This window comes from Prionailurus viverrinus, chromosome A2 (assembly GCF_022837055.1).
Source record: "Prionailurus viverrinus isolate Anna chromosome A2, UM_Priviv_1.0, whole genome shotgun sequence".
In the NCBI taxonomy this organism is placed as follows: Eukaryota; Metazoa; Chordata; class Mammalia; order Carnivora; family Felidae; genus Prionailurus; species Prionailurus viverrinus.
This window is the reverse complement of record NC_062562.1, coordinates 102418477-102437845: the sequence shown is the minus strand read 5'-3', so window position 1 is coordinate 102437845 and position 19369 is coordinate 102418477. Positions and strand designations below refer to the sequence as shown.

General features: G+C 37.0%; 1 protein-coding gene across 4 annotated transcripts in view; it reads right to left on the bottom strand.

The window, feature by feature from the left end:
• Positions 1 to 19369, bottom strand: part of NXPH1 (neurexophilin 1) — a 402419-nt gene that overhangs the window by 264741 nt on the left and 118309 nt on the right. The window contains exons 2-3 of one of the 4 annotated variants that reach the window (XM_047843242.1): positions 6792 to 6873; positions 4840 to 4926 (exon numbers count right to left, since the gene is read on the bottom strand). The exons of the other annotated variants lie outside the window; for them this stretch is intronic. Of the exons in view, the coding sequence (XP_047699198.1) occupies positions 4840 to 4926; positions 6792 to 6872 (168 nt within the window). The 5' untranslated portion in view covers position 6873. The remainder of the gene's footprint in view (positions 1 to 4839; positions 4927 to 6791; positions 6874 to 19369) is intronic. 4 annotated transcript variants of the gene reach the window in all.

Below are 19369 nucleotides of genomic sequence, written 5' to 3'. Positions count from 1 at the left end.
GAGTCACATTGTGTGACACGAAGCCAGCTATTGCTAAGTGAGGCCTAGGGAATAATTAGAAAGCAGGCATTTTGACTTTTAAATATTCTACTGTCTTTAAGTGGTTTAAATAATTCCTAAGCATAAGTGCCGCTGGGGAGAGCAGGGTGTCAGCAGCAGAATGGATGTTGTTGCTAACAGCCAACAGCTGGAAAGGGACTGTGACAATGCCCCCTGCTTTGCAATACTTTCCCAGTATCCTGCGCTACATTGGTTCTGGAATCTAATAGCACGATACGGGAAATGAGAGCTCATCTATCTACTTGTCAGGGGCACTGCAGGCATCCTACATACAAGCCTTCCCAGCTCGACCCAGGCTGAGCTAGACCATGACCTAAAAGGAAGCCTTTCAGGGGTGAGAGGCCTTTCATGGTACTTAATACTCTGGGAGGCACAATCCCCAAAGTCACCTGAGCATAGAGGAGCGAGTACGAAATTCCCTTATTCTAAATTCTTCATAAAGATCACACTGAAAAAGGGTTATATCAGAAATTCTAGAGGTAAACCAAGTATTTCTGTAAGTTTGCCATTTTAATCTCCTGGAAGTTTTAATTGGATTTTACTCATGCTTTTGCATTAAACCAAGACCTCCTCAGGCTTCTTTCTTTTAGACTTTGGGAAGATACTCTTTACTATATCTTTTACTTTTGTCCTTTCTGCTATAAGTGAAATCATTCCTAGTTATACCTGCTTCCCTTCCCCCAGACTCCTCAATTCTAGTATCTAGATCCACCTCTTTTTCTTTATTTTCTTTTATTTACTTTTGAGAGAGAGACAGATCACGAGCCAAGGAGGGGCACAGAAAGAGAGGGAGATACAGAATCCGAAGCAGGCTCCAGGCCCTGAGCTGTCCGCAGTCCAACGTGGGGCTCGAACTCACAAACTGTGAGATCATGACCTGAGACACAGACATTCAACTGACTGAGCCACCCAGCTACCCTTACATCCACCTCTTCTTAATTGGTCTCTCCGTGTCTCCTTCTCTCCCATCACACTGCCAGATTAATTTTCCAGAGTACACTTTGATTGCATCCCTCCTTTACTCAAAAAACATCAAAAGTCCAAAGTCTAAACTACTTAGGTTAACTTTAAGGCCCCCCAGAGCATGTGCATATGAATCCTTGGCCATAAATGGTCCCAGCCCAGTGAGCAGTATACTTGCTGTATGAATTCTCAGGAGACTTCCAGGTGAGCTGTCGAAGACAGTCTTCAAGGATAAGAAAAACAAACTGCACGCATTACATGTCTACTGTGTGCCTCTCACTCTACTAAACTCTTTGATAATCATCATTTAATTTTTGTTACCCTGGATCTTAATAAATGAGGAAACTGAGTCTCAGTAATTTTTCCAAATCAAACAGAACAAGGATTCAAATCCAAATCAGCTTAACTCCTGCTCTAAAACAAGTCGTGTTACTTCAAAATGCCTCATAAGTACAAAGTTCTGTTTTCATATAATGTGATCAGTTCTGGCCACAAACATGTAAGAATACCACTTTAAAGGACAGGAATTTGAATTGTCCCTAAAGAAATGGGTGAGGATTCAACAAGCAAGTGATAAGAGTTGAGGGAACGGTTTGAGAATGTTCAGGGAATAGAGGGATTTGAAGAGCTAAATATCAGGAAACCTCTGGGGCCATGGAGAGGATTAGGATAGTGGGCTACAAGTCTGGAAGACTGAAACTGAGAAGTGCTTTGAAGACCTGATTGAGGAGTTTGGACTTTAGCCTGTGGGCATTAGGCAGCTATCAAATAATTTGAAAAAGATACAAAATAACTAATTTGGTGGGGTTTTTTGTTGTTTTTGTTTTTGTTTTTTGATTTTTGTTTGTTTTGCTTAAGTGAGAAACATTTACTGAGCATTCCTTGTTTCTGGAATTACGTGATATCTCATTATTTTGTTTCTTTCATTTTGTCCTTTTTGGATTCTAATTCTTTGTTTGGATTTGTTTTTATTCTTCCTGAATTTTCTTTTTATTTTTCCCCCTCTTTTATAACAGCAAATATCTGTGTCATTACCTAAGATTATTTATTATCTTAATCATTTGGTTTTTAGAAAGAAAAATTACCAAAACAGTAAGAAGGATGGATTGAAGAGGCAAGTTCCCAGTTAGGGACTGTAAGAAAAGGCTCTATCAATGGATATAAAGAAGATGTCTAGGGAGGGCTAAGAAAGAAGGAGACTAAATGGATTGATTATTGAGGTGGAATTGATAAGATTTAGCAGCTGATTAGATATGGGAAAGGAGGAAATGGGAGGAGTGAAAAGCTCCAAGAACTGTCAAACCTGATTATATAGGAGTAGGAAAGAGCCACTAAGAAAACAAAAAGAAGGAGAAGGAAGAAGAGGAGAAAAGATTCCTGGGAGATACTGTTTAAAACAATAAGAGAAATATAAATATAATGTAAATATATAAATATAGAAATAGAAATAGAAATCTGGAATTCTAAAGAAAGATCCAAATGACAGAGAAGAAAAGGTGCTGATATAGAGTAGTAATAAGAAAACAACAATACCAATCAACATTTACTAATTGCCTATTTTCTGTCAGGTGCTGTGCAAAACCCCCTTACATTCTCAGCCCTAAGAGCCCCTCAGCTTACAGATGAGGGAACTGAGGTTTAGAAAGCTTGAGTGACTAACCTGGAATGAATAGTTCATAGAAAAAGAAATACAAATGCATTTAAGCACATGAAAGTTTCTCAAACTTAGTCAAAATTAAGTAAGTGAAAATAATAAAAATGTTACTATATTTCTTCTTTGAAAGCGCTAATGATCAAAAAACATGATGAAGATGAGAGAAATAGCTCACGTATACATTGTTGGAGCTACAATTTGGGACAAAGCTTTAGGAGGGCAATTTGGAAATATCTATCACAGTTTTTGTTTGTTTCTTTGTTTTCTCTATCAAAGATTTAATTTTCCAACAACTCCACTTATAAGAATTTAAAATATTGGTACATTTGCATATGAAAGCGTGTGTGCATGCATGTGTGTGTGTGTGCGTGAGTGTGTGTGTATATGTTATTCTGATAGTTAGCATGCAACAAAGTCATTTGGATTTGAGGGAAGTTCAGTGACCTAGATAATACTATCTACTTCAAATCAATGCTTCTGTCCAGAGTTTCTACAAGGCCCTCCTTTGTCTTCTAGGCTCCGTAATTTTTTCACTTACCTTTTCTCTTCTTCTTTTCTTCTTCCATAGAACCAGGTAGTGGCTAAAGTTACTCTGCTCAACTGGGGTTTTAAACAAAGTGAAAGAGACTGAGAGAGAGGGAGAAAACTGGCGAGCAAGAAAGGGATTTGTGCAAACTAGTATCTCTTCCTGATCATGTAATGTGGGAGGGAAGATGGAGAAGAACAAAGCTAAACATTTAGCAAATGCTGGGGGCAGGGTCCGCTCTCCAAATGCCCTCCTCTGCAACCAAATGCTGGCATCCTCTCCCAGTGGCCCTCACTCAGATCCTTGTGTTTTCCCAATGCTCTCAATAGACAACAGCTACCACATTTTTCTCAGTCCAGTACTCTGTCAACAATGCAATCCGTCATTTTTAATACCTAATGTTGCAAAGTTGCAGACACAAAGAGCCAAAAGGAAAGGAAACAGAAGACGAAGGAATGTAATGAAGCCCTATTATTATGTGCCAGATACTTTCATAGATACTATTTCATTTATTCTTCACAATGTTCTGGGAGATGGTTACTATTTTCAGCCCTATTTACAGATGTGGCAACAGAGGCTTTGGCTGTTATAATTTTGCCAAAGGTAGACAGCCCATAATTAGGAGTGCTGAAATTCAAACTCAAGTGTGTCTGGCCCAAGGCTCCTGCTGTTTTACTTTCCACTTCGCATTTTGCCAAAAATGGGACAAAAAAACTTGAGTGCAAGAAGTAAAAACCATTCAAAACCTTGTGGAATTATTTCCCCTAACCTACTACTCATCTGGGGAGATCAGAGCTTGGCATGTCCGAAGCCAATGCAAGGTTTGAAAGTTAGCCTTCCCACTGATAACCTTCCCATTGATCCCATTCTATTACTAATGAAAGAGACCTGCTTCAGATCTGCTTCCTAAGCAAAGGATCACGCAAAGAGGACTCAATTTTACTATCAAGGTTCAAACACCTAAATTTGTATGCACGCTGCCACTTAATTTTTAAAAATTGATACTTAATGGAATCTAGTATAAAACAATGACTGGATGGACAAGAAAAGATATAAAGAGGGCCCCTCTTGACTTTCATCTTCCTTTGGAATGGGGAGTCTGGGGCCATTAGGGAAAATAAATGAAGAAGAACTGAGATACAAAATTGGTAAATGATAAGTTTCAGACAAAATTAATACAAGATTCAGTTAAAAACTCTCCTGGTTACAAAATTATATATCATATCATTCTTATATTTGTAAATAAAATATTTGTTAAGTTCTTTTTACATGCAAGGAAGCTTTTTATTTACTTATGTAAACAAAACTAACAGAGAACCTAATATGAAAACAGGAGATGTCACAAACTGAACTGTAATCCTGAGGAAAGCCAGTTATTTTATTAAACTTTGTGGGTCATCATGGCATAGTTCAGTCTGGCTAAGCATCCATATTTTATATAGCTCATGGATGCTTTCATTTCTAAGGGGTCTCCTGCCCTATATCATTCATTCATGAATTCATTCATGCAACAAATATTTATTGCCTATCTAGCTCTATATTGCTTTCTGTCATTCTCTTCACAGATACACATACTTCATAATGGGCTTTATATCTACTACCCATCCTTACATTTTTCCCCTTAAATTTCCCTTACCTTTTCCACTCCATTTTGATGCTTTTGTCTCCCCAATCTCACAGTTTCTTCCGGCCTTGAGGACCCACCATGGACAAGTTTAACAAACTGAAATCAAAGCTGAAGTCATAAGTAGAGGAAAGTTATGTATGCATCTGCATTAATATTTCTAGGTGGAAGAAAATGACAGGGCAGTGCACAATTACACATTTTCCCAAATTAAACTGAAAATGCAGTTTAACATTTCAAAACTCTGGCACTCAAAGTTGTTTTCTCTGTTGATGAAACTGTAATTATACTACTGGGCAATTTAATTAATTTTGTGTTTTAGTACAAAAGTCCATGATTCTGCCTAAGTAGAGTTAAATTAATGGAATATAAATCGGTTTGTCACATCTCCAAGAATTTTCATGAAGGGTATTTGGCTTTAATTTCTAAAATCCAGTAAAGTCTCCACATGATGAAATTAATCATCCTTCTTTCATATCATTTCATCTAGAATTCAGGTAAAAAATGAATAATTTTATGTCCTCATTAACTATTTTGCCTGCAAAATACTAAAATTCTTAGATAAGCATTAAATTATTAGACCGCAGAGACAACCCAAGATGCTCATTAAATTAACTTCTTCCTACTTCAAAAAAAAAAATCAAAGAAAAATCATTAATAGATCATCATCAAAAAGCTACTATATGATATGGAGCTGTGTTATGTAATTTTAAGTTTATGTCTAAGAATGCCCCCAAGACAAGAATCAATTCATAAATTTAGTTTAAGAAAAGAAAGGGGTCATTTGTTCTCCCTTAACCTTACCCTAAAATTCCATTTCCAGGTCAGAAAGCATCTTTTCAACTGAACACACTTGTATTCAGTGTGGTCCTTTCCATCAAGATTATTTCACCCTACTATGTTTACAATGTTTCGCTCATAATTCCTACTCCACTAATTTGTTAATATAGCTACTACTCTGTATCTCTTTCTCATTCATCACAGGTTACTCTCTGCAACAATGCTATTATTAATAAACAAAAGACCACAATCATCATTTCACAGATGAGAATATGGAGATGTGGAGAAGCTGAATGACTTTGACAGCAGTTTACTGTAGGAAAAATACTAAAGGATTTAAAGTCAGAAGACCAGAATCCTATTCTTTGTTCCTCCTGAATTAGTCATGTCATCTTCCTGCTGATTTTCCTTACCAGGAAGATAAGGGGCTAGTGTAAATTAACTCCGAGGTGCATTTTAGTTCTGAATTCTAAGTCTTGCCCAAGACTGAGAGTCATACTTAGTATACAAGTCTCTGATTATTCATCTGGTTCTCTCTCCAGTGCTTAAGTCAATAAACCTAAAAGTAAAAGATCCCCAATGTCTCCTCAGAACACCCTTGTTCATCATTTTACATCAGCATAGCCCTACAAACTATGAAAGAAAAAAAAGCAAACTATATGCAGTCTCCTTAGACATCAATTCGTTAGGACCACTGTATTATTTTTATGAACCAGCACTTATTTTCATAATTTAAAAAAATGCATCAATTTAACTGAAAGAGGTCTCAAACAATTAGTGGGCCTTTAGTATGACATCATTAAGAACTGTTCCAGGAACCTGGCTCTGTCATTTGACTGGCTGTCTGACCTTAAGCAAGTAAGCATAAAAATTTCTAAACTTTTTATAGTTCTAAATTTTTTAAAATTATTTTGATAAATGGAAACAAAGATGATAGAAATGCCTACCGTAGTCTTCAAAAAAAGATACACACACACACACACACACACACACAGAAAGGGGAGAAAAACAGCCTGCACCTAGTCTTTGCCAGAGGACTGAGAAGCAAAGGATAGATATGTGAGTACTTTCTGTGGATCCTCACTAAGCTCAACCCAAAGAGAATGCTGAGGAAATCTAAGTATTAACAATGGAGGAGAGTGCCAGTAGCTACAAGACCTAATGGACGAATGAAATTGGCTTACCTGCCTTTCGATGCTGCTTTCAACTGTTTTTTTCTTTTTTTTTCTTTTTAAATCCATGAAAATTAGGGCAATGAAAAGCATCCTACCAATGAAAAATATAGTGTGTGATGAGACCCTTGGTTTCTCAACTATATTAAGAATGTGGGCCTCCAGGCCAGGGCTGTCACAAGTACCATGATTCTTAGCTGTGTAGCTTGACAAATATTTTCTCCATTCTGATGGAATGGACCAATTGGAATGCACCAACTGCATTGGAATGCACCAATTCTGATCCAGCATACACCAGTCACATATTGCATCTGTAGTTCTTTCTTTCCCCCATTTAGAAAGAGGCTGTGGAACTGCCTGAGAAAATGAAACTACTTACACCAGAGAAGTAGAGATTCATTTCATTTGCATTAGTTGGCAACTGTTGTCAAATGGTTGTACCACAGAGCATTTCTTTAATGCCATAAGAACTTAAGTGGAAAAGTCAAGAAGTAATGTCTTTTCCATAACTAAGAAGTTTGAAAATACCTCTTAAAAGCCATTTTAGGGGTACCTGGGTGACTCAGTCAATTAAACATCTGACTCTTGATTTAGGCTCAGGTCATTTGTGAGCTTGAGCCCCACATCGGGCTCTGTGCTGATGGCGTGGAGCCTGTTTGGGATTCTCTCTCTCCCTCTCTCTCTGCCCTGCTCCCACTTGCACTATCTCTTTCTCTCTCAAAATAAAAAAAAAAAAAAACTTAAAAAGATTTTTAAATAAAGTAAAAAAAAAGCCATTTTAAAATGTAAAGAACCCATTGCTCCCACAAAGTGTTTTTAAATGTCCACCTGTTGAGTATAAATACCCAGTTAATCTTTATGGGAATAAGAGATTCTCTGTTCTAGATGTGAGGTAGTATTTGGAAGTCTACCCAGGATAATGTGTTACCATTTTGAAAACTTAATTTGAAACTTGGGGAGTCTATGTAGATAGTGGTAGGGAGAGTAGTGTGAATGGAGAGTTAAAAATCATTGGCAAAGAAACAATTTGAAAATACAAATCAAGGGGCGCTTGGGTGGTTCAGTTGGTTAAGCATCTGACTCTTGGTTTTGGCTCAGGTCATGACCTCATGGTTTATGAGTTGGAGCCCCATATCTGGCTCTGTGCTGGCAGTGTGGAGCCTGCTTGGGAGTCTCTCTCTCTCTCTCTCTCTCACTCTCTCTCTGCACCTCCCCCATTCATGCTGTCTCCGTCTCTCTCAAAATAAATAAATAAACTTAAAAAAAAATGAAAATATAAATCAAAAGCAAAGCACTGTTTTCCCCAAGCTGGACTTGAATAAGCAAATAGATATAAAAGGGCAACCATGGTTTAAAAGTCTGATAAAACCAAAATTTATTTACTTTTGTAATTAATTTAATATAGCTTTATGAATTTGGATGTAAAAAGTATAGGAAATAGAAAAATCAATTACTTTAGTTTTTGTTCATTTTCTGCTCAAAATCAAATAGACCAGAAAAAAAAGTTATGTTTTCAAGCCTGTCGAATTCCTCTTCCACCATGATTCACTGAACCCTGGTATGACATGTCTGGCCTAGAAGAGAAGCAGATGTCATTCCAATAAGACCTCTGTTTCCTTGAACCTACGTCTCCATTCATCATTTTTGTCACATGCTGAGCACACACAGCCACTTGGACCAGACTCAAGGTCCCACAGCCTCTGTGAATTCTAAAGAGATAGGCATATTATTTCTTGAAATTGCTCAAACTACAGCAACCTTGGAATCAAGAAATAATGGCAAACAATCACAACACTTATTCCTTATTTATTATTCCCAACCCAGCAATCAATGAACTATAATCAGCTACCACCAGTATAAACCAGAATTCTTTATCTCCCTTACAAATATTGTGCTTTTAGGTAGATCCCCCTAAGCCAATATATTAAGCTTTTACCCTTATCTAGACAGGGAGGGGTATATAACAAAATCCTGTAGCTGGCAAAATAGAAGTCAGTAGACTTGAGTTCTAACTCAAACATATAATACTCAGGTAAGACATTTATTAACTATCCTGTGCCTCACCCTTACCACTTATAAAATAACTTACCAACACCTAGCTTCCCTCACTTCCCATTTCAGAGCAGAGGTTACATCTAGAAAAGTTCCTGATGACTTCACAAGAATAATGCAAAAGAATTATTCTTTTCTGTCAGGGTCAGCAAATAAATGATTGGGGAAAAAAAAAAAGTCCTTAGGGCACAAGGGAAAAAAAACAAACCTGCCTCTCATATTTAGCTTGACCAAATGACAAGCACATCAATGTGCATTGTAATAAGCCACTTAATATTTTATAGGTTAGTGACTTGCAACAGCATCTGATATCAAATATTGGCCCAAACACTTTTGGAAGAAGTGGCAAAAAGTGGACGCTGATAAGCATCAGCCAATTTCCTCCCAACCTGTGCTCACAGACGGCTTGTGAATGTTAAAATTCCAGGCTCAAATTCTGATCCTTTCTGGGAAGTGCCATTCTCTCTGGACAGTAAATGGCAACCCAGGCCACAAGGCTGTGCATGCAGATGGTGTACAGAAAGAGGGAAGTCTGTTCTCATTGTGAGCTGAAATGGCTGGCTGGGAAATAAAGCTTTACCTTTCACCCTTCCATTAAAGCTGTAACAGCCCTGATTTCCATTAAAAGATCCACTCATTTCTTTTTTCAATGGCACCACAAAGGAAAATAGGACCAGAGATTATTCGCCAAGACACAATGTACAGTACATCAATTTTCCTCATGCATGGAATATTACACTAACTGATTAAAGTCTCAGGATTAGTCTGTTAAAGTGGCCACAAGTTGATCTTTAAGCCAATTCATTTTCTTTTCAGCCCTATACTACAGTTCTGCAAACCCGACTTTAGTCTTCTTTTGTGAAATTTACACATAGGAGAACTAACAATATATAGTTCATGGAATAATTCACTGATTCATTTGAGGTCTTATGGAAAGTAATGGCAAGACATACCATTACAAGGTTACTGGTGATAATAATGTGGCACAAACACCCAGCCCCTCTGGCCCATGATTCACTCTACAGTAAGTAGCAACACAAATGATAGCACCAGTAGCCTAAGTTAGATTTCTAGATTCTATTCTTTAAAAAATTGCCCTGTTGGGGCACCTGGGTGGCTCAGTCGGTTAAGCATCTGACTTCAGCTCAGGTCGTGATCTCCTAGTTCTTGAGTTCAAGCCCTGAGCCAGGCTCTGTGCTGACAGCTCAGAGCCTGGAGTCTGCTTTGGATTCTGTGTCTCCCTCTCTCTCTACCCCTTCCCCACTTGCGCCTTCTCTGTCTCTCTCTCTTTTCTCTCTCTCTCTAAAATGAACATTAAAAAAATTTTTAATGCCCTTGTCTTTTGCATTTACCAAAGAAAAAAAAACTTCTATACAACCTCTTCATATCTCTATTTCCTGCCTGAAACACAATGTACCATAACAAGAATAGAGAAATTCATGATTTACAAAAAGTGTCACATTGCCCCATGTGGATGTAAATAAACTCTGATTTCAATGTTGGGACTCCAGTGAACACTGATTACTGCAAAATTTGACTCATGTCTACCTTCACCATGAACTGGCAATGTGTCTCTAGAACCATGTTTCCCTTTTTAAAGAACACTTTTGCACTCATTCTTAATTTTGAGGAAATAGAGACAGGTAAGATACAGTAGGAGTCAAAAGGAGGAGCTAGTGGGGCATCAGTTTGGCTAAGTCTGTAGAGCATGCAACTCTTGATCTCAGGGTTGTTGAGTTTAAGTCCCGATTGGGTGTGGAACCTACTTAAAAAAAAAAAAAAAAAAAGGAGCTAGTGACCAAAAACATGTCAGAGGATCTTTTATATCCTTCTTGCCCTAATTCTATCACTTCCCCAGTCATTAGAAGCCAAGTATGGAAAAGATGTATTGTGTAACAAGGGAAGCATGGTATACAATGCAGGGGAGAAAAGCTTTGTCCCTTACCTGTGGTAGTTAAAACTGATCATCTCCTTTACACTTTAAATACTTAAGACATAGAAAATCATCTATTATTTCAGTCATATCTTATTGTTTACTGGCAATCTGTCAAGTCCCAAAGGCAGTCCCCTAACTTTTTGTTTCAAAATTATGTATAAGACACATATCAGAAAAGTCAGGCACATCTGGAATTTATTAGTATCAATATCGTGATAGTCTTCAGAGCAATTAGAACACACAATTCAGAAATTCCTCAGCTAAGGAAGTTTAATAAATAAAACGCTGAATTTTCTTAAAGCAAATGTTTTGCTTAAGAGCATATTTGCCCATTTTCTATATTTAGAAAAACAATCCCATTGCAAAATGCCACGTGGGGTACATAGCCATCTTGGAAATCAATGAGACATTTCCATAAAACTTTTTGGGGGTTGCACATGGTATTTGCTTGCTAGTTTGTTTTTTGTTTGTTTATTTGGAGTGTTTCTCCTTTGGTCTCTTTTTTACTGATTAAAATATTTAGAATCATTTTCAGATGTTGAGTGACTAAGAAGGCAGAAGCTCATGTCAACCATTTAGCTCACTGGAGAGGGCAATATTTTTATGATGATAGTTTCTAAATAGAGAATAACTGCAAATACTAAATATTTATCTTTCCCTTTCTTTTTTCCTTTCTCTCCTCCTAATCCTATAGGGTGAAAAAAAGTATCTTTGAAAAGAAATCTGATGATTTCTTTTAGTCCATTTTAGTTTCCAGGTTGGAGTGAAGTTCCTGGCATGTGATATTAACTCTTAAATCTTTCCTTGCTCCTCAACATTGATTTTGCCAATGTTTTGGTTTGTTTGTTTGTTTGTTTGTTTGTTTTTGTGCTTTTTGTGGGGGGGTTTTCTTGGATATGGCACCAAAAGCACAAGCAACAAAAGCAAAAATCCACTCATGGAACCACATTCAATTAAAAAGCTTCTGCACAGCAAAAGAAACAATCAACAAAATGAAAATGCAACCTATGGAATGGGAATAAAAGTTTGCAAATCATAAATATGATAAGAAGTTAATATTTAAAATATGTAAGGATCTCCTGCAACTCAATAGCAAAAAAAAAAAAAGTCTGATTTAAAAATAGGCAGAAGACTTGCATAGACATTTTCCTAAAGAAGACATACAAATGGTCAACAAGTACATGAAAAGGTGCTCAAAATAGCTAATCATAAGGGAAATGCAAATCAAAATCACAGTGAGATACATCACCTCACACCTGTTAAGATGGCTATTATCAAAAAGAATGGAAAGATCCCAAATGTCCATCGATGGATGAATGGATAAAGAAGATGTGGTATATATATACAATGGAGTATTACTCAGCAATCAAAAAAAGAATGAAATCTTGCCATTTGAAACTACATGGATGGAACTGGAAGGTATTATGCTAAGTGAAATTAGTCAGTCAGAGAAAGACAAAAATCATATGACTTCACTCATATGAGGACTTTAAGAGACAAAACAGATGAACGTAAGGGAAGGGAAACAAAAATAATATAAAAACAGGTAGGGGGACAAAGCAGAAGGGACTCATAAATGTGGAGACAAACTGAGGGTTGCTGGAGGGGTTGTGGGAGGGGGTATGGGCTAAATGGGTAAGGGGCATTAAGGAATCTACTCCTGAAATCATTGCTTCACTATATGCTAACTAATTTGGATGTAAATTTTAAAAAATAAAAAATAAAATTAAAAAAAGAAAGAAAGAAAATGATGCTGGTGAGTTTGTGGAAAAGAGGGAAATACTGGTACACCATTGGTGGGAATGTAAATTAGTACAGTCTCTATAAAAAATAGTATGGAGGTTCTTCAAAAAATTAAAAATAGAATTCTCACATGATCCAGCAATCCCAGTCATGGGTATATATCCGAAGGAGACAAAATCACTATCTCAAAGAGATATACATCTGCACTCTCACGTTCACTGAAGCATTACTAACAATAGCCAGGACATGGAAACAACATAAGTATTATTTAGCCATAATAAAAAAGAAGAAAATCCTGCCATTTGTGACAACATAGATGGATATTGAGGGCCATATGCTAAGTGAAATTAGTCAGACAGAGAAACACAAGTACTGTATGATCTCACTGATATTTGGAATATAAAAACATCGAACTTACAGAAACAGAGAATAGAATGATGGTTGCCAGGGGCTGAAGGGTGGAGGAAATGCGGGTATGTTGGTCAAAGGGTACCAACTTGCAGTTATAAGATGAATAAGTTCTGAGGATCTAAAGCACAGCATGGGAACCATACATACAGCACAGTGACTATAGCTAACAATGCTGTGTTATACGCTTGAAATTTACTATGAGAGCAGAGCTTTAATGTTCTCACCACAACAAAAATGACAAATTGGTAATTATGTGAGGTGAGAAATACGTTAACGAACCTTATTATGGTAAACACTTCCCAATATATATGTGTATCAAATAGTCACTTGTGCACTTTAAACTTACACAATGTTGTCTATCAATTATACCTCAATAAAGCTGGGAAAAAGCTATGAGAGGGGATTGGCTTCAACACATATTAAATAGCTAGACAGTCATCCTAATGAACATAGTGTTTCTGATACATACAGACCAATGGAATAGAAACAGATGTAAGGGTATTTAGTATATGATAAAAGCATCATCTGAAATCACTGAAGCAAACATGAGACATTAAATAAATGATGCTAGGATGTCTGGTTATCGATTGAACACATAAAATTAAACTAATACTTTACACCATATACAAGACATAAATTCCAAATGGATCAGGGTTCTAAATGTAAAAAAAATAAATAAATAAAACCACATGTGTACAAGAAAATGTGGATGAATTCCTATATTAACGAGGTATAAGCTAAAGTTCTCTATGACTCAAAATCAACAGAAAATAAAAAGGTCAATAAATATGACTACATTAAAGAGTATTTTTAGTTAAAAAGGGAGGAAATTCTAACATATGCTACAACATGGATAAAGCTTAAGGACATTATGTTAAGAGAAATAAGTCAGTCACAAAAGAGCAAATATTGTATGATCCATTTATACGAGGTACTTAGAATAGTTAAACTGGTAGAGACGAAAAGTAGAATCATGGCTGTTAGGGGTAGAGGGTAAAGGAAATGGGGAAGTTGCCATTTAATGGGTACAGAGTCCCAGTTTTACAAGATGAAAACAGTTCTGGAAATTGGTTGCACAACAATGTCAATGTACTTACTACTGAACTGTACACTTAAAAATGATTAAGAGTCAGTTGAGCATCTGACTCTTGGTTTTGGGTCGCGTCATGATCTCACAGTTCGTGAATTCAAGCCCCACGTTGGACTCTGCATTGACAGTGTGGAGCCTACTTGGGATTCTCTCTTTCCCTCTCTGTCTCTGCCTCTACCCTGCTCACTCTCTCCCTCTGTCTCTCTCTTTCTCAAAATAAATAAGCTTTTTAAAAAATGATTAAGGTGGTAAATTTTATGTGCTGCATATTTTACCATAATTAAAAGTAGAAACTGATTTTTAAAAATTAATTTTAAACTCTGACCTTGCCAGAGACCTGTGCAAATTAGATTTCTAGGGAAAAAATCCCTCATGAGATTTATCCCAGAAAAGCAAAGTAGGAAGCACACTCATCTCCTGAGCTATCAAAAGGAGCAATCCACACTGATACTTCCTACCAAGGGGGATCCAGTTAATTTTTGCCAGTGCATTTGCAAAACAGAGGAGAATCTGTGAGGTGGTTCTAGCATTAATCCCCATAGCCACCTCACTCCACTCCCCTTCCCCCCACCAACCTTTTTAATGCTTTACCAGGTACCAACTTCTACAATCCCAAGAAATTTGGAAAAACCAAGACAGGTCTACAGAATGCCTACTGTAAAAACAGATCAAGCATTTAAACAGAGGCATAGAAAATACTTTCTTCTCCCCTCTTCCCATCACACATCACACATGGCTTCGCATAGGTGCCCATCTATTTGCTTAAACTACCTACCATTAATAACTCCTCAGTAAAGGTATGAAATAAAAACCTATTAAATCAACATCACATGTTCACATATCCTAGTCTCAAGGCCTTGCAGAGCCCTAAAAAAGGGAAGATATAAAAGATGGTAGGGGGTCAACAGTGCCAACGAAGTTCCAGCCCATAAAGAACCATGATATTAAAGAAGAAAACTATTAGAAAACTATTAGATTCCCTGAATGAACAAAAAGTGGGATAGGAAGAATATCCAATAGGAACTGTTGTTTGAAGTTTCATCAGTGATAGTAACATATTCAGAGAAAGAATGGATCAAAAGGACTGAATGGGTTTGTTAGCATAGAAAACAGGGATTCAGAGAAGCAAGCAAGATCATGCACGCTCACCACTCTCAAAGACAGGAAAGCACAAGACAGAAAGAGAATCTTCACTCTACTTTGGATCCTGCCATGTCCTCTTATGAAATAACCTCAAAGCTTTCTAGATATATAGAGAGAAACGGATGCATCGATATATGGATCTACATCAAGTTTTGATTACTAATTGGGCTCTCCAGAGCTGCTTATGTGCTTTAGGTATTCTCACAGGAAAAGGGCATTATCAAAATAATGTTCTGGTTACAGTGAGTCTATTTCCGACTGTTAACTCTGAAAGCACTGGCAAAGTTTAGTTTCTGGGCCTTGGACTAAAGCAGTTTCACCAAGCTGATGCCACCCTGCAGGACCTCAGCTAATCATTTTTCTACCAGCTTTTCTCAGGACTGTTTAATGCACAATATTTAGTTAAAAATTTTTCCAGATTTTTAAGTAAAAGAGTATAGGGTGGGGCAGCACATCATGGTAATGGAGCCTAGTTACCCAAGTTTTCATGAAGAATGTGAATACTTCATGAGAAAGAGAACAAATGCTATTCTTGCCTGTTCAACAATCTTGCATAATCATAAGACTTTTATAAAGACTTATAACCAACCTTTCTCAGTCAGCCATTTGAACACTGAGTTGCATGTAAGATGACCATATAATTTATCATCTATACCAAGATACTTTTGAAAGTAAAAGAAAATTTTGTTTATATCAACAACAAGCATAAAATAGGACTGTCTCAAGCAAACAGAAGTATATTATCATTTTAGTCTTATGGCCTTGATCACTGAATATTCATTAAATACCTACTTAGAAAAAGGACTAATTCTCTTCACAATTAAAAACACAACTAGAAGCTTTTGAAACAGAGTGATCTCAATCATTATTCAATAAACAAAATAATTTCCCAAACACAGAAAAACTTAGGATGACATTGGTCTGTTCATCTTCCCCCAAAAAAATTTGTTCAGCTCAGGGTTAGTAAGAAAAAGAAACTCCTACTGCTGCTGATGAAGCCATCTGTGCTTCAGAGACGGCTGACAGGTGCCTCCAGAAGAAGCAATCAAAAGTCATTAACGATCAAAATCATGACAATTAAATACAAGGATCTATTAGGGTCTTATTATCCAAATTTCAATGAAAAGAATTCCAACACCCTCTCCCCCCAAGAGAAGAGCAGTTACTTTAGTTTTTCAATCCATCCGTTGTCCTCTGCTTTTCAGATTATAACTGGAATAGCTTGAGCCCTCAAAATTTTTTAAGAGTACACTCTTCTCTCAGCCAGACCACTTTCATACTAAGGAAATGTATTCTGAGAAGATGTGGCATTTTTAAAAGTTCAAAGTTGAAAGCATACATTCTATAAATAAACCTACAATGAAGTGCTAAAAGGTTTATTTCTGATTTCTTATTTCACAAACTAGGAACTAGGCATAAAAATATTGGGTCATAAAATGCTTAAAAAGTAGATTACTAGAAACTAATAGAACACATTATTATCTATTGAGCCAATGATGGGTCAAATCGCATTTTGAATTCTTGCAGAGAATATGAATATGACCTTCATGTATACCATTTACAGAAAGCAATTTTATTTACATTTTTAAATCCACATAAAGGTGAAAGATGATACTGCTGCAAAATGGAACATTTAATTTTTTGCCCCAAGGCATAACTAAGCTCTCCCAAGGTCAAACGTAGCACAAGCCTGAAATGAAACCAGATTCTCCCCCCACCATCCAATGCCACTTTGGGCAGGAGTATGTTGGGTCTACTTTTATTCTTCAGAAATAGAAAAATTCCTAATTCTAACACGAGTAAGTGTATAGAATATTTGGTGGGCATTTTTCTATTTTATTTTTTAAATCATATATCTAGACTATGATAAGAATGCCTAAGCTAAAATAGTTGAATGTTTGGGACTATTTTGACAATAAGGTATTACACTAAACAGATATTTTAAAGTTTCTTAGTTTGTATCATCACGCAAAGACTTTACTTTTAAAAGAATACGAATTTGCATGTCTGTCTTATATCCGGTAAGCTGTCGGAACACGGGACTCATGAGAATGCCACAGGAGAAACTAGAGTTTTTGCCTCTTACATGTGGTTATCCCGTTACAAATAAACTCTGTTCTTCTCTCCCCACTTCCTTCTGTCCAGACATGGCAAGTAATTCAAAATACAGGTATATGATTTGCTAGGAAAGATACAGATATTATGGATCATTTTAAACTCCATCACAGATGACTGTGAGGGTTGTGCTTTATGCCCTGGTCTCACTTATTACCTTACCCTGAGGCCCAGGGATCATTTTTTATATCACTCAGGTCAATAGATGTAGACTTCCTAAAGAGATTGTATCCCACATGCCATCAGCATAAGCTTGAGTCACAGCCATTAATATCAAACCTGCATTTGTTACCCTTGTATCCCCCATTTGTCGGGAAGCCTCTCCAGAATAACTACATCTAATGATGAAAACAACATTACAGTAGCACCACAGCAATTTTATGCGCATTCTAGCTACCCAAATAAGGTCTACCCAGAGCAGTGGAAGAGAAGAACTCTGTGTTAAAGTGGAAAGCAACAGTTACTTCTTTCAAAAACTTTTTAAAATGAGGCTCATTCTCCTCCCCCTCCATTACAGGCACCCATGCATGCATACATGCATACATGCACACATGCACATACACACACACACACATACACACACACACACAATATGGTGTAGGAATTAAAAGCACTGACTCAAGAATTATATTGCCTAGGATCGATTATTGCCACCTTGCACTAGATACATTCTCAATGCCTTAATTTCCTCATCTATAAAATGGTGTATTATTAATGATATGACTACAGTGGGCTTAGTAATATATTAAAACTAATCATATGAACAATACTGATACTAATAGTACCTATCATCTCATAGGACTGAGAAAAATAAAATGAAAATGAAAATGAAAAAATAAATCCATGCTAAAGTTGCTAAAGTCCTGGCACAGTGCTTGGCTCTGGGTATAAACAGGAATGTAGAACACTTTATCCTCTGCAGTCATCCCATACCTTTCCCAATTCTCATGTCAAATCCAAGACACAAAAAAGTTCTATGTAGGAACCTCTTCTTGGGTAATCAGGGCAATGCCTTGGAAGGAGGTATATGGTGGCAGACAGGAGATATTTTGAGCCATATAGGAGAGGGGTGCTGTGGCTTTCACCTATTAAATTATTTCATCTAGTACTGCTGGGAGCTTAGGGTGCTGCCACATCTAGGAAGTCAGCTACAATGAACTTTAGTGGAGAAAAGTAGCCCATACCATGGCCAAAGGACCTTGGACTTCAAAACCCAGGAGGCTAGATGTTTTGATTACTTTGTATGCAAATTTTAACAGAATTTCAACTGTTAGCAGTAATTAAAAGCAAAAATTGCTCACAAATATCAATATTTTATTTTTTAAATGTTTATTTTTTGAGACAGAGACAGCATGAGTGGGGGAGGGGCAGAGAGAGAGGGAGACACAGAATCTGAAGCAGGCTCCAGACTGAGCTGTCAGCACAGAGCTCCATGCGGGGCTCGAACCCACGGACTGTGAGATCATGACCTGAGCTGAAGTCAGATGCTTAACTGACTGAGCCACACTGGCACCACACAAATATCAATATTTTAAATTAGATCTTAAGAAATGTTCACACTGTTTGCCACCTAAATTAAAACATCACAAAAATTCTCACTCAACTAGGCAATCTGTTCAGTAGGCCTGTCAATTACTTGTGTCTTCATTTCAATAAACACTTGATTGGTTGCTGTGGAAATGGCCATTTTCTTCTGGCTTTACACAATGGTTACTATTCCCATTAAATTCATATGGCTCTCTGGGCAACACTGGGCAACTGTACAGCAATAAACCACTGGGAAAGAAAAGATGGTCCTAGGATAGAGTCAGCCTTTGCATTTACCCAGATAAGGGTAAATGTGTTGGGAGCAGGGGAACCTGGTCCAGAAACCTTCCTGTCTAAAAAGTATCAACACTTTTTTCTTTACTAGTTTACCACTTGTATGTGCCAGGCACCTGTCAAAGCTCTTTATAGTGCATTACCTCAGTTAATCCTCAATAATAACCGTATGGTTTAAGAAGTATTATTAGCCCCATTTTACAGATATGGAAACTGGGTTCTGAGAGGTTAAAAAGTTTGCCCAAGATAATCAAAAAGAATGAAATCTTCCCATTTGCA